The sequence below is a fragment of the Aspergillus oryzae genome, chromosome 1 (genome assembly GCF_000184455.2).
Source record: "Aspergillus oryzae RIB40 DNA, chromosome 1".
NCBI lineage: Eukaryota > Fungi > Ascomycota > Eurotiomycetes > Eurotiales > Aspergillaceae > Aspergillus > Aspergillus oryzae.
Genome location: NC_036435.1, coordinates 4452968 through 4474445, shown reverse-complemented (window position 1 = coordinate 4474445; position 21478 = coordinate 4452968). Strand labels below are relative to the sequence as shown.

Below are 21478 nucleotides of genomic sequence, written 5' to 3'. Positions count from 1 at the left end.
CACGCATTATCCGAGCCATGCAGAATTCCTGCCTGGAAGGAAAATACGAGAGCTGGTTCCTCAGTTTCCGAGCTCCTGAGGCGTCGAGGTGCAGCAGCCCTTCCTTGTATGTTCGCCGTCCTCGCAAATAGGAGGGAGATCCCCTCGGATTCTGTCACGGCGCCATTATCGGTTATATCTTTGAAAGCCGATGGAGTGTCGGGCAATCTATCAACAATCGCGACAACGGCGTGTACAGGTTCGGGGGAATCGGATGTCGGAGCCTTGCGATAAAGTCGATTGATGCATTGTTCGAAAAAGGAATGGGTCGTATCGGCCCATTGGGCAAGGCTAGGTGTTAAGAGAAGAATAGGGATATGGTCCGGTCCTGCGAGCGACGGCGGTATAGAAGGAAGGCTCGAAAGGACGTCATCTGGGGTCTCTTCGACGTTTAGCTAGTCGCACCCTCGTGCAACACTAGGGTGGCTTACAATTTCTTTAGGAGTTCTCGTTAACCAAGTCTGAGCAAGAGGACCATGGTCTGCGGCTGCCTTTGTTTGCGTTGCAAAGCATCTTTGTGGACGCTTCCGTAGACACGGGCTCAACTGCCGCAATTGACGACGGCCGGACATCAGTTGAACAGGGTTGGGTAACTTGGGTTTGATTGCTAGCCGTGCTGGGATGGCAGGCGGGACGGACCCGAGTATCACCGACATGGAATCATGGACGGTCGATAACTGTGCCCGAAATTGACTAATAAGAAAGACTGCTTTGTGATTTGAGGCGTGTCATGTAAGTTGTTGAGGGAACACTTTTTTTGGGTTTCCCTCCGCAGACAGTCAGTCGGCTGCCAAGACCTGGAGTTCTAGACGCTCCCCCCACGAGCACTACTAATTACCCACCATTAATTATATCATTCTTTTACAGATCACGTACTTAATTTTTGGCTACAGACAGAAGCACAAATTTAACAACTTGATAAAATGGTACATGCTTAGAGGAATAAAAGATATGGTGGAAGTAAAGTCACATCTTCTCTTGCCCAGTATGAGTAGTTCTTTCTGAAGTAAGGTGTTGTTAAATTGAGGCTTGGTGAGGAATACTGGCGCAGTTGAGGCTTGTTGAATTTATTTATATAATTATTATTATTTTTTTGCTAGATTTTTTTGTTTTTTTTGCTTCCTTTCTGAGTCTGACCTGTGCCTTTCTATTTGTAGAAAGTAAAGCTACATACGGAGTAATGAATTAGCCATTGTCAACTTCTTCGCCTTTTCTGTTAGCTTGGATTATAGGCGCCGTTTGAAACGTTGGAGGTCTGTCAGCCTATCATTTGAGTGGTGTAATGCATCGTCCCCTTGTTTCCACTCTTTGTATTCTTGAAGCCCATTGGCGTGGTGACAAACTTGATACCCCCATGACGTATACAGGGTGCACATCATTATATAGAACTGCAGAAATGACCCTGGTGGGAGACACAGCGAAAGTAAGTACATCCCGAGTGTCGTTGAGGATATGAGATCAGTCCGCAAGAAATACCGACGCTAGGTAATTGTAGCGGTGGAGGTCAGAGAACATATACTAGCATTGCCATATAGCCTATACCATGTGCATACAGTACGTACTATACTAAGCCTGACTTGTAAGGCCATAGGGCTGTGCGGCCCACTGCTTGTTACACCCCGTGCTCTATGGAGCCCTGACATCAGTCAATGATCGCAAGCATAACCCAAAACCAACAATAGAAAAGGGACCTGAACTTGAAGCGACTTCTTGGAATATAAAAATAGAAATAATTGAAGATATGATGACGATTGTTATTTATTTTCAGATGAGATTTTTTGTTATACTTTTATTTTGTTTTTCCTTTTTGCCTTCTTTGGAGGCACTTCCGGTGTAGAGAGAAGAAACTGGCCAGCCTGGAACCGCCAAGCTTTTCCAGGCAACAGAATTCAAAGGGAAATGAAGAGGGCAATAAAAAGATAGTCATGGTGACATAGCGGTTGGGCGACTAAAAAGACAGTCCCCTTGCCTGTGATCGTATAATCAGGTAGCGCTGCCAAGGATAACAAGCCACCATGAACTTAAGGAACACCCCATTTTCATTTTTCCACCCTTTCTCATAGATCCACTGGGTAGTATGTACATGCCATCTGTTCACGAACTTGACGACGCAAAAGTCACCCGACAGGAAAGCTGGATCGGAGGGCGCGGCAGCGGGAAGTTCTTAATGCACATCATGGGTGATTGATCCAATGGGAAAAGGGGACGAAGGAACCCTGAGCCACAGTTGACGGTGGACATATGACGTAGATATTCAGAACTGATGAAGCATCACCCTCTCTTTATGGTCTTGACTAAGGGGAAATACTACTTGGTCCATCACCACCCGAAGAAGAAAGAATTCCATAGTACCAATTAAACTAGTAGTCACTTAGCCTAACCCGGTCCCAAAAGCCCCATCGGGAGTCCAGTAAAAATTAGTACTGCCTTGGGGCGATTTTTTTTTTTTTTCCCCTAGGCGGAGGTGCTCTCACGTTATCTTGCCGCCCATGAACTATTAAATCATTTAAAGAGCCCATCGCTTCTCTCCCGCCTTCCTCCTGAAATCTTCCCCATTCTTCCTACTACACTCTGTTATCACGGACCTGATTCGTACCAATTTGACCACCGATCATTGTCGACCCTTATCCATAGAACCTACAGGTTTCTCGTTGACACTCCGTCACCATGCCTTTCACTGCTTCGTAAGTGAGCTCCTATCACCGGCACCGCACGCTGTTGCCCACTCTCGGAGTCATCCTTTTTCTTCTCTCATCGTTGCGCTTCATACCTATCAGGAGCACGGGGAACGAAATTGACTAGGAGCTAAACTGACTAACCTGAATTTAGTGATATCTGCAAGATCCTCTTCGCGATCATCCTCCCTCCCTTGGGTGTTTTCCTTGAGCGGGGATGCGGTGCTGATCTCCTCATCAATATCTGTTTGACCATCCTGGGTTGGATCCCTGGTATCATTCACGCTCTGTACGTGTTTCCCTTGCATTGAAACTGCATACCACGGTCTACTAATCTGGTTCGCAGGTACATCATATTCAAGTACTAGACAGCTCTCTGCATCTCTGTCGCCATGCCCGTTTTGGTTCACATCGCCCGGTCGAAAAACTGCATCGTTTCGCGGTCAATAGCGTGAGATACCAACTTTTAAGATCGAACTCGCGACCATGATGCTGTCAGCAATGTTCCGCGGTGCTCCGGCCCAAGCCACCCTAATGCAACCCCACTACTTGGCAACCACCCGTGTATCCATTTTTCAACTGCGACGGCGCTAAGCGGTCTGGAACGCTGCTTGCTCGCTGCGATGGCGTTTTGGATTGTTCCGAACTCCCTTTGTTCTCATGTTACTCATGTTCTGTTTTTTGTTTCGCTTCGGATGATACCAGCTCATTTGCGATACTGGGCTTCGACTTTGCTCTATTGTCAGTGAGATTAGTTTTAATGATTAATGGCAATTGATAAGACCTTTGATCTGTGATCGCGCTAATACCCTCTTCTGTAAAGTCCGACAAGCTTCTCGTCAGCGACCTTGGTATCAACTGCGTATGAACTGAGACTCCTATGGTAGGTGGTCTAGAAGTGGATACCAACGCTATAGTATATATTGTTATTACTTTGTTCAAGTACTGAATACCCACCAAGTGATACTATGTACGCAGATCACACTCCACAGGCATCTAAAGTAAGGTGCTATCGCGCTCTCTCGCTTGAAACATCATAAGTGAGGCTCTTGGAAAGTGTTGATGGAATTCTTCCTATTTTGAATGAATCTGCAACCAAGTGTGACAACAAAGTGTTTTGAGGCAAACCTAGTCAGCCTCATTCCAGTTATACCGTTCGAATATATTCGCGTACTGAACGCAGTTGCGGCTTCCAATTGAAAAGAGGTCGAAAAAAGAAACCCTCTAGGAGCCAATCTGATCCAGCAAATACCGCCATTGGACACAGTATACAGGCGCTCTTAGGTACAAAAGCATCGTGCCATATGCTTTTGTAAGTAGCGCACTCCAATTGAGTATACTTCGCAGGACGTACATACCCACTTCGAAACCAGGGATACTATCTCGAGTTAAGCATCCGGCGTAGGAAACCAAATTTGTCCCAACTAGGGCTAGCCAGTGGTTCAGCTATAAATCAAACTCATATACAGCAATCGAGACTGAATAGGCTACGCAGAACGACCTGCATGCTCCCTCAATAATCAGTTAGCGGAAACAATGGCATGGCATGGATGCCCCGCTCCATATGTGAGTCTATCACAAGAGAGATGCGGCTATGCTATGGTCTAATCCTCGGTTGGAAGAAGCAGCCGGGGTCATAGACCACTTTAGAGTGTAGCATTCCGATAAGAAAGCATCATTAGTGTCTCAGGCCGGCTAAAAAGGTTCAAATAAGCTTTAGCTCCTATGCTCCGGGATTATGTGGGTATTGCCCAATCAGGAAGTCGAAGGATTCTTCAGGTACGACCTTATGGGATGATGAAAAACCACTCTGTAAGCACCTTAACGCGTGCAGAACAGCTCTACTAGTAATGTGTGAAAGGTTTTCTCGTCTATGTCGTATGGTAAGGCTCTTATCATGGTGTATGTCGTTGCAAACTATGCTGACGCCCTACGGCTACGTACAACACATACTACCGGACTATCAGGACCATGCTGGCATGTCGAGTTAACAGTGTTGGATGTAAACTTACATATGGTCTTCTGAATGTAATAGGAGCAATAGTTTATATCATCCCAAGGGTGTAAGAACAAGGAAGGCTGAATAGACTGCAGTCTCTATCCATCAGATAAAAGACTGCCCTATCTCTTATTTGTCAACCAATTTTTCGGTCTTTCTTACCGCCACCAAAGATTTAGATGTGTTGTTACATACAAGAAGTCATCTATACTTGGAGTCAGCTGATCTGACATTACACTTCGTAGGCTCTGCAGCATCGGCGCCAACACGGCGCGTACCGAGCTTGTTTGCGTCCCTCTCGCCCAAACAAAGCGCTTACCCACTTTAATGCATCCTTTTACAGGCTATTTTGGGATTTGAGTCTAGCCAAAGGTTATTTACGTTTCATAAGGGCGCTTACAGATGTGTTGTTGATGGGGCTCGTCTCAGATCCAGGCTTTTTTCTGCCCACGGCCACTGAGCGCCATGACGAGGCATGATGATCTTTTTGACGCCGTGGGGAGTAGGATGACCACAATATGGCATCGACCACGCTAAGCTTTAATCATGGCGTTTCTCATGCCTCCTCTTTCAGTTCCAACTTCACATCTCTGCAGTATCACCTTGCCTACAGTGTCTGTACTACTATTGCGATTGTATACCGTCAAGTTCCATCAGCTTTACCTTGCCCGCTTCCTTAGCATGGTACCCTGTAGGTGGATATGACTTCTAAAGCAGACATCACCTGGCGATATTGAGGCTGTGGTGAGTTGACGAGATCTATGAGGCCAAGTGGAGTTCTCCCCTTGAGAGTTCTGTTCTTCTATTCTCCTCAAGTTTCTGCATTGGAGCAGTATGGTTTGCTGATAAGTTCGGATCTAATAAGGTACTGCAATATGTTATCATCTCTTCTTCAGCAGCTACCCGCCGCATTTCTATCATCAGTCCCGCTTCTGCTAGCTCTAGGCGCATATGGCCAGAAGCTCCCGGCATCCCAGCTCGATACTGTGCCCGGTTGTGCTCTGGACTGCGTCGAGAGCTTCATAAACACTAATTATCCGAACAATGCGTGCTCGTCTGGGTCGGATATCAGCTGTCTGTGTAAAACGAACACAAAAAGCGGCTATACGCTGGGGGAGGCAGCCTTACGCTGCAGCATCTCGTATTGCTCAATTGAAGTGGCGATCAATTCAAGTGTCTACAGCATCTGTGACTCGATACCCGGAGCGTTGCCTCGTACACATGCTACAATAACTGCCACAGTTGTGTCTGTAGTGCCGCCTACGAGCGCTCCCACTACCGAGACACACTTGCCTAATCCTAGTTCGACCACCCCCACGTATCCTACACCACCGAAGACTGGACAACCATCGACTACATTCACCACATTTCAGAGTCCAGCGTCAGCAACGGATACCGAGCAGAGTACCTCAAGTACTGATAGCAGCTCGCAGACGTCTCACAATGCAACATCGGGAGCAGCGGCCGGTAAAGAGAGTAGTCTTAATGCAGGCGCTGTTATCGGGGTTTCTGTTTCTTCTGGTATTGCAGGATTTTTCATCCTTGGGGTTATAGTATTTTTCTGTTGCAGGAAAATGAAACGGCGGTATCAGCAACCAAAGAACCAAGATTTCTTTGAGATTGGAGGTGTGATGGCGGAACCACCCGATTTCTCACTACCTCCAAGACGTCCGACTCCAGGGCCCAACCTTCCATCCTGTGCAGGACACGGGGACACGGAGACTTCGAGGCTCATGTCCCCATTTCAGTCTGGTCCTCAGAACCCAGCAGTCATTGTAACAGGCCCGGATGACGACTACCATTATGGTTCCACGGGGATTCACAGCCCAGGAAGGATTGGCTTTGCTATATCCTCTAGCTCAGATATCGAGCCCTCAGTCAGTCAGTCATCCCCGAGGACAGTCTCCGACCTATTGCCTGACAAGCCGGCGTATACACTCTGCCCGGAACCATTGCGGCCGAGTCAACAGAAGTACACAAGGCCCAACAGTGAGGACACATTGTTCGAAGAGGATGTCACCAGACCAAGGAGTTTCCTTGGTGGTAACAAGCAATATCCGAAATATTCAAACATGCAAGTCCCATACAGTGATAACTGGCAGTACAAGCGGCCTCAAAGAGTAGGGCTTCCCGATAACCCGCGGGCATTATTTCACGCCTTTCGAGCGCGGAATGATACTGTCATTTACCCAAAAACGTCGGCCTACGTTAGTGCTGGTGAAGGGGTACAAACTCCTTATCAAAATGATGTATACAGCAAGTCATCGCCCCTAGGTCCACGGCCGTATAACGCGAAGCGCAATGAGTATATCGGTGATTACTGGCGGAGCCCCGGTATGGGGGCTAGAGCTCTTCCTGAGCCACCGGTATCTCGCAACGCAGCTCGTCATCCATATCAGGAGGCCGACACAAAAGGCAGCTTATTAGACAGCTCCAGTGACGAATTTGAGACCATCAATATTAACGAAAGCTCGGAGTCTCACCGAACGTCTCGACACTCTGGAAACTTCAGACCACTCACTCCTGTACGAGAAATTCGAACACCCAACAATGAAGGCCAGCAACGAAACTATTTTGACGAGAATGCGCCTGGAAAGTATCCCCGAGTGCCATTTTCCCGGACCGTTAGTCCAGCCCGGGAGATTGTCTCTAGGCCTAGGATTGTGCGGCGTGATGACATTAAGCGTGTACAAATACGTCGAGGCAAGCCACAGCCCAAACAATTGACTGTTCCTTATTCACCAGATGATTACTGGAGTGGATATAGCCGTGGCTCTCCGTCCGGACCTAGGCCGTACAGGTTGTCTGGTGATCGGTCCTCGACGGAGATACAGGGACGCATGGCAAAGAAAAAGCGTTCATCGTCGGAGCGCAATCTGACGCCATCAAGGAGAGGCTCTGACTTGATCCTCCGGGTAGACTGATGACTAACTTTGTTTATTCCTTTCTTGTTGTATTTGTTCTTTCTATCAAGTATGTGGTGGCTGAATTCCTGGTGAAGGCCCGTGTACTATGTATATATTCATAGAATACCGTTTCTTGATAATGATAGAGTGGGGAAGTATTTCCTTCGGACGGATAGCTAGTTGGGGAGGTGAGCATTGAGGATGGACTGATTCTTTGTAGTATACTACTCACCTGACTACTTTTATTTTCCTCAGACTTTTCTTTGTTTGTTTCTTTATTCTAACTTCTGAATAGACTTTCGACGAGTACACACAAAGACTAGAGGCGGCCAAACCTCGCTTATCTCAAACAATAGTGGAGATAAATCCTCAAATCAAAGCACACATACCTTTCTTGTGCCACATCATTCTCCAGGCACCGGTAAAATCTCTCCAGCGAAGAGAGCGAGGACGGTAGCAAGGAAGAAGCGACATTCCGCGTTGTGGGAGAGTGCTAACCAGCCACTTTGGCCATAATGGCGACGATGGTGACGAGGGTATCAAAGCTGACAGACAGACGCTAAGACCAAGTCGTGCCGTCAAGATCACATGCCGCAAGGTTTGGGAAATGGCTGACTGAGGCTGATGGTCGCACCTGGTAAACTCTTTCAGAACGTTGCAGCGCAGCAGCGGCTTTTCTGGCGAGGATCTCTCGGAGTTGGGTCCAATGAACGCATGGGACTATTCGCTAGGCCTCGGGACTCGGCTGGGCAAACACCCCCCATAGGTCGCCTGGTATCTGTGCCTGCGCCATCGCCGTAATGGATATTGACGGCATGCTTCTCTTCAAACATTCTACTCGGGGTTATCACCCGCAGTGACGTCATGGGCGGGTGTTAAGATGAGAAATTCCCTCATCCTGAGAAGGGGGGGTGGAGGGCGTAAGGGCTGGCGAAAATGGATGGTTGAGACGGAGAAGCGAAGGAGATGGGGGGAAGTTCAGAGGAAACGCAAAAGAAAATCAAAATCAAATAATAATAATAATAATAATAATAATAAAATTATAACTCCAACAATACTGATTTTGATTCTGCCATGTTTGGTCGGGCGTTGTTGTAGTCCTATTTTGGTAATGATTTTATGGAGATGTGGATCCAAGATTCACGATATTCTCCATATTCTCCATCTGTCAACCAAAGATATCGACGACAGTCGCTTCTTCTCCATACCTGAGGCATTCATTTCATCCCCATTGAGCGTATTATTCGCAGTACCCAGTACTGCCTGTACGGTACTTGTACTATGGTACAAAGACATCGAGGGACATGGTACAATTTACAAGACACCGCACAAGTGCAAAGGTAATCGAGGTAATGGACGTATCGGCAAACGTAAAGAGTAAAGCCACCACCACACAACAAGAAAACCAACCATATCATCCTCCATAACCACAGCCACTCTCCCAATCTTCCTTTCCGATGATATCAACGACGATCCGAAGATAATTGTCAGGATGTCTTCCTGCGTGTATCCACTTTGATACCCCTCTACTGCACATCAACTCCACCGTCTTCGAGCGATCGAGCACCGGCGTCCTATGGTTTACGACTCAGTGGGCGCCCTGATCATTGCGTCGAACAAATCAGAATGAGGCATCCCTTCACCACAAATAACCAAACACAGTGTCGCTGCCTGGAATGGATCGGAGAGCAACGGTAAACTTTCCTTTCGGAGGAGTCTCTTCCTTGAGCACGTTAATGCATGATTCCATTTCTAAAAGGGATTCGTCCAGACGCGGTTGAAGCTGGAGCCACGGGTTGCATTGACCATGGGCCAAACAATGCTGCTCTTCACTCCACCCACTTTGCCCTGTCTTTATATTAATGGCTTCATCCTCGCAACCTTGACCCTCTCTCTCCACTCCACTTGGTCAATCACTCCTTCTTTCTTCTACTAAAGACTCTTAGAGTGCAGCCCATTGCTGTTCTTGTCTTAACGATCGCGGTATTGCTGCATAATCCCGGTCTTCTCTTCTCTTTCTCTATTCCATTGTCTGGTAGATTCTGGTTCCTGTCGCGGAACCCTGCCCATTGATTGTCCTAATCTTGATTCGTTTATCGAGCTGTGTTTCTCGACTTTGAGACGATCTTGTGGACAGAAGTGGTGATCGATCTTCAACATTGACGTCTCCTTCTGCTGGCCGGTCCCACTCAAGTCACTCCACAGCCTCCACTATCCGAGGTCATCCCGTAGTTTTACCCACAATTATAAACGAAGATGACGACCGCCGCCGGTCTAGGTTCCCAAACGGTCCGCCGGCTATCCAGCCTGGACGCCGTTCGGGCCGACCTTTATGGCGGCCCCAGTGTGGTCGTTCCTCCCAAGCACTTGATGGCCTCCAGTGACTCTCATGAAACGGCTATGGCAATGGAAATGGCCAAGCAACACCTAGAAGATGAGGTTTCATCTGATGAGGGGTCACCCCGCGTTGCGTCCCCGGTCCTGCGAGGGCCTTTGACCACCACTGATGAGTTTGCGCTGGCCTTCGACATTGACGGCGTTCTTATCAGGGGCGGAGAACCGATCCCCGCGGCCATTAAGGCACTCAAATATATCAATGGGGCCAATCCGTATGGTATTAAGATGTAAGCATTCTCTTTACGAACTGTTATCTTCCGTCAAGTGGCATTTTCTACGAAATTAAGTGCCATGGCATAAACTAAACATTTACCTCTCTTCTAGACCCTATATCTTCGTTACAAATGGTGGAGGCAAGACCGAAGAGGAACGATGCTTGGATCTAAGCCAGCAACTAGAGCTGGAGGTCTCGCCGGGCCAATTCATTTGTGGCCACACTCCTATGCGGGAGATGGCGGCGCGGTACAATACCGTCCTTGTCGTTGGTGGTGTAGGCGAGAAATGCCGCATTGTAGCTGAGGGCTATGGTTTCAAGGATGTCATCACTCCCGGGGATATCATCAAGACGAGGCACGACACGACACCATTCCGGAGCTTGACAGAAGAGGAGTACAAGAACTCTCGCGTCCGAGATTTCAGTCAGACCAACATTGATGCCATCTTCGTCTTTGCTGACAGTCGAGACTGGGCCGGTGACCAGCAGATCATTTTGGATGTTCTCATGTCGAAGAATGGACGTCTCGGTACACGCTCCGAGACCTTCGACGAGGGCCCACCCGTATTCTTTTCCCACAACGATGTTGTGTGGTCCACCTCTCATGAGCATTCTCGTATTGGTATGGGTGCTCTCAGGGCTTCTCTAGAGGCGCTCTACAAAGCCGTCACCGGAAAGGACCTGCATACGGTTGCTTTTGGTAAACCTCAACTGGGAACATATGAATTCGCCACCCGGCTCCTTCGCCAGTGGCGCAAGGACACCCACGGTATCAACTGTCCTCCGAACACCGTTTATTTCGTCGGTGATACCCCGGAGTCAGATATCCGCGGTACCAACGAGTTCGATAAAATCAGTGATTCCCACTGGTACTCAATTCTTGTTAAAACAGGTGTCTACCAGGAGGGTACTATCCCCCGTTATCCGCCCAAGAAGATCACCGACAATGTACTAGAAGCTGTCAAGTTTGCTATGGAACGTGAACTCAGCAAGCAAGCAAACGAGTCCGCCATCGCAGATGATGTCGACTCTGGCATCGACTCTGAATCTGCTAAGAACCATTGATTGCCTTTCACCAGGAGACTCCCATATTTTACGTTCATCAACATTTACATTTATATGATATCCCATGTTATCTATATACTTCTTATCTTTCGTGCTGCGCACAGTTTGTTTTCCAATTTACGATGCTTTATGATTCTGTGGCATGTCAATCTACTTTCATCTTTTTTGCTTCAACACCATTATATTCGGTCTACTTCTCGGACACGAATTGCTAGAGATCAACGGGTAGATGTCAGTGCGCATTGATCCCAGGATGATTGTTTAGGTTCATAGTACCACGAAAGCCATTTTGGCGATTAGATTTGTGAGACCTTGTAGACTTTGTGATTAATCGAGTTATGAACAGAATATCCATCATCTGCTTCTATGAATCTATCAACATGCTGTGGACAACAAACTAAAGTTACAAATAATATTCTTAGCTGGTTTATGGCAACCATCTCCGTCTCTCCTCGGTAAACGTCATCAATGACAGAAAAGCACCTCTTCGTGAGTATAGTAGAGACCCAGATGTTAAGCACCAGACGTGACGTCGAATCAGCCTCCTACAAGCACCGTAGCATCCGTAACGCCGAGACCATTTTTGAAGCCTCACCCACATCGGGAGAGATGGAATAGGCAATTCCGAATATTAAGTTCAATAGCACTACACCATGCCCATAATATGCAAGCAGACGTCACAGCATCAAGAGGGGGAGCTCAGCGGAAGGGGTCATCTAGTCTGATATTGTCTGAGCGCGAGAATAGCCCGGGACATTACTGGAGGGCCGGTCCCGTCTACCGTTGGACCGGAGAGTGTACTCGTCACAGTTGGTTCAGCCTTGCGCTTTTTGCTTGGATATAGCAAACCATGAACATACTCTACTAGTAAGGTTGATATCGACGAGGATGAAACATTGACCCCTCATGCCGAGAACCGGACAGGAACCGGCGTCGTTGGAGCGCGGGGGAGCGGATCCATTCAGAACGCTTATTAGTAACCGTGTGCTCTTTCGATGTTGCCTATACGAGGACTCGATGGGGTGCAACCATGCGACTATTTCCGCACCCCGCATTTTCGATGGGTCCCCGTTTAGATCTGAAATTCGGTATCGAGCCAATGCCTGATGACTACTTTGCCTTCGTCGAAGCCCGGTTTGGGGGCCCGCACGATGATCGCTGCATGGCTATGTCGGTGATTGTGAATGTAGACCGGGTATTTGCGGAATCCCACGGAGTTGAGCGACTCGATTATGGCGATCTGGGCTGGGCTTAGGGCGAGCATGGGATATGCTCGGCGCTTCTTGCTGATGGCATCATCTGTTGCTGCTTCGCGGGTGCTGTTTGGTTGATCATGCTCTGGTGTTGGAGAGGAAGCTTCTTGGATGGTGATGGAGGAGGAACTGGGTTTGTGCTCTGCAGCTTCTTTAGCCTTCAGCCCTGGGGAGTTTCGTCGCCTGATTGAATCTGCTGGACTGCTTTTGCTTGTGGTGGAGAGGTAATCGGGGTCCTGGTGGAACCCGACGTCCTCGTATGCTTCTTCTACGGCGCTTTGCATTTCCTTTACCATGACGTGAGGTAACCGATATTCTCTGAAAAGTGTTGCGCTCTCTCCTTCCTCGTGTAGCCGGACTCGTTCTCGACTGTGGGACCATTGAGAGATAGAGTGCAGGAAGAAAAGCGGAAGGACGATGGATAAGAAGAGAACAACAACAGCCCAGAACAAGGCCGTGGTGAAAAGTCTCGTTATCTGCCCCCATACACGCGAACCAAATGGCAAAGACTCTTTCAACTCCGCCGCAGGCAGAAAGTACATATCTGGGTCAATTACAACAGGCTCATACCCTTTAACATAGTTAACCTGCGCGTCGCCCAGATCACGAAAGGGATCCACCATCGAAAGCATGGTAGTGTAGAAGATGGTAGTGCGATCATTGACAACATTCCCATACAGACTGCGATTCTTGAACTTCGCTAGAGCCCGCACGAAGATACTATCCGGATCCGCCATAATGCTAAGCAGCGGTCGCCCAGAGTCTCCAAAAGAATCAACCAAGAACAACTGCTGCGCTGATACAGACCCCTGCCGAGGGCCTACGTTATTCCAGATATAGCCCCAGACACCCTTTCGGGGAATCCGTACGCCGACATGTGGCGACGCGAAGGTTGTGAAGTTGACCGGTTCTAGCTTGTCGAACCATCCTCGTGCGTCGAGCAATCCTATTGCATATCTGGCCAACAGGCCTCCGAATGAGTACCCGACGATACTCAGTTTTCGGATGGGACATCCTTTGTCGGCTAATGTGTTCAGTGTTTCCTCGATCTCGTGAGCCACTCGCTCGCCGCCAACTTCGGTCCCATCGTATGTGAGGTTCCCGATGTTGCGCTCTGTGACTAAAAGGTGGAGGCGGTCCTCACTGTATCGCTGTCGCAGTGACACTGCGAGGTGGTCCATATGAGAGGGGTTGCCCCAGAATCTACCATAGTACTATTAGCAGATGTCGTGGTGGTCAATTCAATCCGCTGTCCTTACCCATGGATCAAGACACAAAGGTGGTCGGCTTTCCGCGGAATGCCGTCCGCGTCCTCATGGTTGTTACTCATACTTCAAAGAAAGTATTGCTAGCCACGATTCAAACCTTTATTCTTCTGGTTTATATACTTCCAACGTCTTGTATATATCTATGTACTGTATGTCGTTAACTCTTTCGGTGAGGATTGACGGATGTTCTCAGTCGTCTGTAGATGGTTATCTATAGTGATTACCAAGCAGGTGTCTGCCTAATTCAGTTCCTGCCCTATGACAAGTCTGTTTGTAATGCTGTGCGTGTATATGGCTTTTGTATATAGGTTGAGAAGAAGAAGGAAATATCTATCAATGGCGAGGTGCTGAGACTCTCCTACTTCGTCTGGTCAGGGGCAGATCATGATTGATTGCTGAACGCTGATTAGTGCAACATCGAAGGGAACACCAGCAGCTGTCGTGCTCTGGAGCGCTTGGACCAATCAGAGCGTTTCAGATCAGACAAATCACGTGTATGCTTAACACCTTCACTATAGGAGACTGGTGAATGTCTGGTGGATGAACTGGAGGTTTCGCTAGGAATATGAGAGACACTAAAGAGAGCATTATGGCTGTCATTCATGTTGCTGTGGGTAGGAGTTTGTGACGTTAGGGTTGTGCGTTACACAATATTTATTAGGCAAAATAGTATAGCTTGTTTATCATAATAGTCTGCAATTCGCGATCACCTCACCTTTTGTATCTTTTAGAATAATACTAGTCGTACTCTACCATCCGAAGTGCTTCTTGGCTACAAATATACAATATATATGTACCGGTCAACTGCTGCTCTACATCAACGTTGATGCCTTACCAATCCGGCAAGAGATTTGCGGCGTTTGCATCGTTTGTTCGAAGGACCGCGATTCACCACATGTACTGTCCTTTAGATCGTACACTTCAATGTACTTGAAGGTATATATGCTATATGCTCTGTTTCCGATCCAGATGAGGTCACTGAGCTTTTCTTCAATGCAGTAATTGATTGAGGCTGACTGAGGCTTAGAAAGGGTGGAGGTTCTATCTCAACTTCTCATCCACCAATTTAGGCCAGATCGAAAACACCCAAGAACAAAACATGCTGGAAATGACCAGCTTCGTCTTGTTCGCCTGACTTGCAAACGCGATTGGCTTGAGGCATCTGTGGACATACTTCTGGGGTGACCAGTTACATCTCAGCAAGACCTCAAGAATAAGAGCATAAGTATCTCTGCCATATTGATGATATCACTTTGCATTTCTCTCATATCGCATCAACTTATTACTACCTTGATATCATCAAAATGTTTGCTCCGCTTGGATTGTTCAGGGATATCCCCTGTCCCCAGGGCCAGGAATGTGCTCTTTTGACTTGCATGTTCTCTCACGAAACTATCAACCCACCCTCAGAGGTCGACAAAAGCGCCAAGAGTACGCAGTCAGAGAAGGAGCCCGCAACCCTTCAGGAGTCTCCGCCCCTGAAGAAACAAAAGCTACAGGCAACAGCCGAGGCTGACAGGGTCAAGAAGGAAGCCAAGTCTTCCCCTTCGCTTCAGTACGAAACTAGTGATCCAAGAGCCATACTGACAAAGAAGGCCAGCACTAAGGCCCAAGCAATTAGCCAAGGCCCTGCGAAACTTCAGTCGATATCCAGGGGTGTCTCCCCGCCTCCTTCTAAGGCCGAGCCTTCAACAGCGAAACGCGATGTACCGGCATCTGCAAAATCGGAGCAACGACCTCCGCTACGCAAGGCTCCTCGTGAGAGCCTGAATCCTAGGATGTTGGCGAAAGCGCCTGTGTCTCATAGCGTGCGGCTGTCGATTTTGACGAAGCTTCATGCTGCCATGTCCGCTTTGAATGACAAGATAGCGAAGGACAAAGAAAATAAAGATAAAAGCATAGTCCTGACACCAAATGAGCTCATCACGATGGCTCTAGATGAAGAGGAGAAGACGGCAAAAGGAAATGCGAGTGTATATGGCAACGTTATCAAACTCCGCATCGTTAAACTCACGAAGATGAGCAAAGAAGATTGGGTGAAAGATGTCAAAGCTCATCTAAATGAGAGATACTACAAGACAGCACCTAGTGAAGCAGACCAGAAGCCGGCTGTTCTTACAACTGGCTTGAGCACCAAAGAGGAAATAGCAATTGCAGGAAGACTAGTTACGCCTCTCGAAGGGTTGGAACAATATGGCTATGTGACCAAACCACCCACAGAGGAGGAGATTGAGGGCGCAAGGAAAGGGGTCATCGAGTCTAAAGGATGGGAAAAGTGTGATCGATGTGGTGGACGGTTTCAGGTCTTTCCTGGCCGCCGTGAGGATGGTTCGTTAACAACAGGAGGGCAGTGCACATACCACCCTGGCAAACCATTCTATCCTCCGAAGAAGCGGACAGATCATATTACTGGCCACAAGGAGGCCTATTACACTTGCTGCAATGAGACCCTGGGGACTTCTTCTGGATGTACTAAAGGCGAGACTCATGTCTTCAAGGTGTCGGAGGCCAAACGACTAGCGTCTATTCTTCAGTTCGAAAAGACTCCGGCGCAACCAGACAAGGGCCCGCTTCCACCAGTATGCTTCGACTGTGAGATGGGATATACCACTTTGGGGCTGGAGCTGATTCGGCTCACTGCTGTTAGTTGGCCCGAGGGCAAGGAGCTCCTCGATGTTATTGTCAGGCCTATGGGGGAGATTCTCGACCTGAACTCGCGGTTTTCTGGTGTTTTCCCCGAACATTATAATAACGCGGTTCCTCATGATAGCTCCGCTGCACCGGGCACTGCATCTGCCAGCGAGAATGGAGAGGTCAAGCTAGCGCCTTTACAGGTGGTGGAATCTCCCGCAGTAGCAAGATCTTTGTTGTTTCAGCTGCTACAGCCCGAGACACCTCTAATTGGCCATGCCATTGACAATGACCTCAACGTTTGTCGTATTATACATCCTACCGTTATTGATACCGTGATACTATACCCAGTCGGAGCAGGTCTACCCAACCGCATGAGTCTCAAAACCCTATCCAGAAAATACCTTGATAGGCACATACAAACTGGAGGGAACCGTGGCCATGATTCCAAGGAGGATGCGATTGCCACTGGGGACTTGGTCCGGGTCAAGGCCGCAGAAGCTTGGAAGGTGTTAAAGACAAAGGGATGGACCATTCAGGATGATAAACTTGTGCCTCCTCCTGGCGCAACAGAGGATACAGGTCCGGTATGGCGACTTGGCCCCGGAGCTGGGCAGAAGAGGACTAGTTCAGATTTAGGTTAACCTCAGATGCCTATGTCATAGCTGATCTTACTACATGATACCCGACAACACGCAATTTCTTTACAGACTACGTGAGATTCAAGGAACAATTGGGGTGATAGATGGATCAATTCAATCTACCAGTCGTAACGTCATGAGTAGAAGTATTACACCAACACGGGGATGCGACGAGGCTAGCCAATGGGAATGCCGCCTTTTTTTCAGGTTGAGTCAACCCGGCGTACATATCACGTAGCAGAGCCGTGTTGGAGCGCTCCCGACCAACCGCATCTATGTACCCTCCAAACCGGACCCAAGGCACGGACTCTCATTAAGATATTGCTCCCGTCCAATTATGGAAACCCCCTGATGTGAGCGTACTCGAGCCTGGCCAATTTTTTCACTTTTATCCGAGAGTGGGAGACATTTACTCCTCATCCTCGTCAGCCTCCTCGCTGGCGACGTTGTAGAAGCGGAGCTCGTAGACACCCTTGGAGGTGGCGACAACGCGAAGCCAGTCACGGAGCTGCTGCTTCTTGAGGTACTTCTTGGTCCTGAGTGGCCGTCAGTATTACGGTCGCGGGTATCATGCGATGGAGGCGAGGCAACTTACAAGTACTTGAGGTAGCGACCAGAGAAGGGAATGTGGGAAACAACCTCGATCTTGCCATCGCCGACCTGGGAGATGACAACCTTGTCACCGAGGTTGCCGACACGGCCCTCAACCTTGATACGGTCGTGAAGGAACTTCTCGAAAGCGGAGAGGTCGAAGATCTTGTCGCTCACGGGCTGAGAAGCGTTGATGGTGAACTACAGAGATATCATGTTAGCATCATCGGATTATTTGATTAGCTGGTGAATTGATTCCTCGACATACCTTGTGGGTGACCTTCTGGGCCTTACGACCACGAGCCTATTCATCGGAAATTTGCGATTAGCCTACTGTTCCATAATGTCGAATCCCCACGGAGTCCATGACGGTATCCTGCACAAGCTAATGTGAAGAGGCCGTCTGGCTACCGTCTCAGGGGGAACAGCAAAGCAGTTTCAGGATTGACAACATACAGTAGCGGGAGACATGGTGATTGATTTGAGGGGGGTTGGTGACGAGGGAGTCTTGGTCGCAAAGAGATGAGTATCCTGCGCCTGGAACGAAGATTGTAGAGGGATGGAGATCTAAAACTTCTCGCTAGTGGAGCCTTCGACAATCCCACCGGCGAGTGCGTGTGGCTAATCCGTATTGGGAAGTCATATTAGGGCTGGACATGGTGATTAGGGTATCGAGCTATCAGCTGACATTTGTCTTACAAATGGTTTGTATCGTTTGTTCTCTCGCTTAACCAGGAAATGAGACACTAGCTGACTAGCGTCGCACGGGCCATTGGGCCTTCCCTTTAAATACTTCGCTGAGCTCCCGCTCTTTAGAAGTTTTTTTCTTTTCTTTTCCAGCTCTCTTTGCCTTTTGGCTTAGATCAAGTGTAGTATCTGTTCTTTTCAGTTTAATCTCTGAAAGTGTTCCATAGGAACACAACATTGATTAATCTTATTTTTGGTCTCCGTGGCAGGGCCCCTGTGCTTGCGCATGCCTTGCCACACAGTGTCATCGGGCTTACACTATCCCCGATAGACGCGAACTCCTTTTTCATCATTTTGGTCGGTATATCCGACCGCTTGGAGAAGAAGGCTCTAGTAGATTCCTTTTTGAAGATGGAACTGCACCCTGTATATAGCTTCTAATTCGATAAATTTTGTCTTGAACCGCTCTTTTGTCCAGGAATCTACCGCACGTGATATTGAATATCGTTTCCTGCCCAAATCACTTTCATTGTAATAACTTTTTGGTATACTTGACTCTTCACTCAGTAACTCTATAACGTCACCATGGGTTCCGTCGTCCTGCCGCACTTGCGTACTGCTTGGCACGTCGACCAGGCCATCCTCTCTGAAGAAGAACGGCTCGTTGTATGCACCCAGCCATCGCATCTCCAGATATATCCATACTGACAAGAACGGTTACAGGTCATCCGATTCGGCCGCGACCACGATGTCGACTGTAAGTCCCTTTGCTATATGTACAGGCTGCAAAGATGTCCTAACTGTTCTCCAGGCATGCGCCAAGATGAAGTTCTCTTCAAAATCGCCGAGCGGGTCAAAAGTGAGTCGGGCACCCTCACCCAACTATCACAGAAAAAAAAAAAAAAAACTTGCGCTCTAGCTCCAAACTAGCTCTACCACCGCACGAAGTGTACCTCTGTGATAAGCAAATGTCTAACGTATCATCCAGATTTCGCCGTGATCTACCTCTGCGACATTGATGAGGTCCCCGAGTTCAACACCATGTACGAACTCTTCGATCCAATGACCATCATGTTCTTCTATAGGAATAAACACATGATGTGTGATTTCGGTACCGGTAACAATAACAAATTGAACTGGGTGCTGGAGGATAAGCAAGAGTTGATTGATATTCTTGAGACGATCTACAAGGGTGCCAAGAAGGGACGAGGTCTCGTGGTTAGCCCGAAGGGTGAGTTGCAGTTGTTTTCCGGTACTCACATTGATGGAGAGCTAATTGCTTTATAGATTACTCGACGAGGTACCGGTACTGATTTACTTCGGTTGTTGGTTGGGCTGCTCTGTGTTTTCGGGTCCAATATTAAGATAATGAAAGATGTTTATGAAGTATACTTAAGATATCCGGTCTGCAATTGTAAGCGTTATTCCTTTGTGCTTATCTCGGTAACGTGGTGATTGGATATCAGATAGAACACATTGTTCGTAAAACATCAGTAAGATCTCCATCTACTTTATAGATTGTATATGATGTTGTTTGGCACATACACTGCAGGCCAAATATACTGACTCGAGTCTGCTGTAATCGAGCGGGGAGTTACAGGTACTATTCGAAGAGGAAGATTCTCCCTCGGTTCGCGTTACGCAGCCGGGTTACTCTCACAGGCTCTTGCCGCGGCCAAGGATCTAGCATCAAGGTTAGATCCTGGACAACATAGCCTAGTAATGGGGGCTTAGACTTAAACTCGAGGATGACCCGCTCTCCAGCGTTGCAGGGCCTGTAGGAACTTGCAAATCTAGTCGTCTGACACTATACAGGTTTGGAAGATATGAAAGTTCGAGTAAGTTTGTCTCTGCCAAGTACGTATTCCCTCCAGGGATTGTCAAGAGATGTTTAACTCAAGGTTCGTACGGCCAATATTGGTGTCTCGGGTAGTATACCACCTAGGAAGAATTACATGAGCAGCAGAGGAAAGAAATTGTTCTTATTCATGGTCTGGGTGACCCTGAGGAACATCTTCCAGAATGTATATATGTATTGCCTAGCATGCCTTCGTTACTTAGACAGTACAGTCATGGGTGTCTCAGTACACACTGTTATTAACTGAATACGAAGTTTTAGTCCAGTTGGAGTAACTCATATTCTGGGAGACCGGATAATAGCTATTGAATAAGTATGTTATGTTCTTTCAATACTCAACTGTAGTTAATCCAACTACGGCCAACAACGCGGACAACCTCAGGCCCCACAATCTCTTCACTTTATTTTTACCTGACGTAAGGTCGACCCATCAATCCCACCTACAACAAGAAAACATAAAACAACAAATCCACCCAACAAAAACACAAATAAGAAACAAAATGATCGACCGCACCATCTTCGAAAGCCTCCAGTCTAAGATCGACGAAGAGGCTGCCGTCCGCGATGTACGTGCCAAGCCTTTTTCCGTTCGAGCTCCAGAGAAGTCTCAATCTGACGTATTCCAGGAACTCCATGAGATAGTTCAGACGCTTGCTAGAAATGGTCCGTCCCTATCAATGTTACAAAGTTTCTGTTTCCCATGATAGTATGGGATGAAGTATATTCAGAGCTCCGATTAACATGTCAGAGTAGGACGCTCCACAACGGCTATTCTCTCTCGAGCTCATTCCACACCCTCAGATCAGTGTAAGTAGCTCTCTCGAAAAAGAGAGAAAAGATTAATATGCTGACAAGATCAGTGAAACCTGTCCTCGACGAGGCAACAAAGGAGATCCTCGCTCAGAAAGAGCAAGTCACTCGGCTCAAGGCCTTGGCTGACAAGCACCCGTTCTACAAATATAACGGCGTGTGGACTCGTGAACTGCAGAATCTGGTATGCTACATGTCTTTTCTTCCTAGTGAAATACCGTAATGAGGACTAATACATGAGCCAGGTGTCGTCTATTGAGCTCTGTGCCTATCTGGGCGGGCTGGAGGAGTACAAGAGTAACAGTGCTGCATCGTTCTTGACTATTGAGGAGGTCGGGAAGTTTCTTGATAGTATGTTTCTCACATAAGGAATTCCTGTCCTTTTATATCACAGATGCCTATGAATTTGCTTCAAATGGCGCTAATGTGGATGTTTAGTCCCCG

General features: G+C 47.9%; 6 protein-coding genes across 6 annotated transcripts; 3 read left to right on the top strand and 3 right to left on the bottom strand.

Moving 5' to 3' along the window:
• Positions 1-7462: 7462 nt before the first annotated feature.
• Positions 7463-8695, bottom strand: AO090005000733 (uncharacterized protein; the record flags this gene model as incomplete). Its single annotated transcript, XM_023233958.1, has 3 exons — positions 7463-7723; positions 8118-8253; positions 8673-8695. 3 exons carry the CDS (start codon positions 8693-8695, stop codon positions 7463-7465), a joined length of 420 nt encoding a protein of 139 aa, XP_023089086.1.
• Positions 8696-9875: 1180 nt separating this feature from the next.
• AO090005000734 (phosphatidyl synthase) lies at positions 9876-11295 on the top strand (the record flags this gene model as incomplete). Its single annotated transcript, XM_001817714.3, has 2 exons — positions 9876-10243; positions 10341-11295. The coding sequence occupies 2 exons, from the start codon at positions 9876-9878 to the stop codon at positions 11293-11295; spliced, it is 1323 nt and encodes a 440-aa protein (XP_001817766.1).
• Positions 11296-12367: 1072 nt separating this feature from the next.
• Positions 12368-13878, bottom strand: AO090005000735 (lipase ROG1 family protein; the record flags this gene model as incomplete). Its single annotated transcript, XM_001817715.3, has 2 exons — positions 12368-13751; positions 13808-13878. 2 exons carry the CDS (start codon positions 13876-13878, stop codon positions 12368-12370), a joined length of 1455 nt encoding a protein of 484 aa, XP_001817767.1.
• A 1242-nt stretch (positions 13879-15120) lies between these two features.
• Positions 15121-17091, top strand: rex3 (putative RNA exonuclease Rex3; the record flags this gene model as incomplete). The annotated part of the gene is made up of 1 exon (XM_001817716.1): positions 15121-17091. One exon carries the CDS (start codon positions 15121-15123, stop codon positions 17089-17091), a length of 1971 nt encoding a protein of 656 aa, XP_001817768.1.
• Positions 17092-17497: 406 nt separating this feature from the next.
• On the bottom strand, positions 17498-18046 carry AO090005000737 (60S ribosomal protein eL22; the record flags this gene model as incomplete). The annotated part of the gene is made up of 3 exons (XM_023233955.1): positions 17498-17624; positions 17684-17880; positions 18014-18046. 3 exons carry the CDS (start codon positions 18044-18046, stop codon positions 17498-17500), a joined length of 357 nt encoding a protein of 118 aa, XP_023089087.1.
• Positions 18047-18951: 905 nt separating this feature from the next.
• On the top strand, positions 18952-19679 carry AO090005000738 (DIM1 family thioredoxin-like protein; the record flags this gene model as incomplete). The annotated part of the gene is made up of 5 exons (XM_001817718.3): positions 18952-19032; positions 19090-19123; positions 19178-19225; positions 19355-19597; positions 19654-19679. The coding sequence occupies 5 exons, from the start codon at positions 18952-18954 to the stop codon at positions 19677-19679; spliced, it is 432 nt and encodes a 143-aa protein (XP_001817770.1).
• Positions 19680-21478: the final 1799 nt, after the last annotated feature.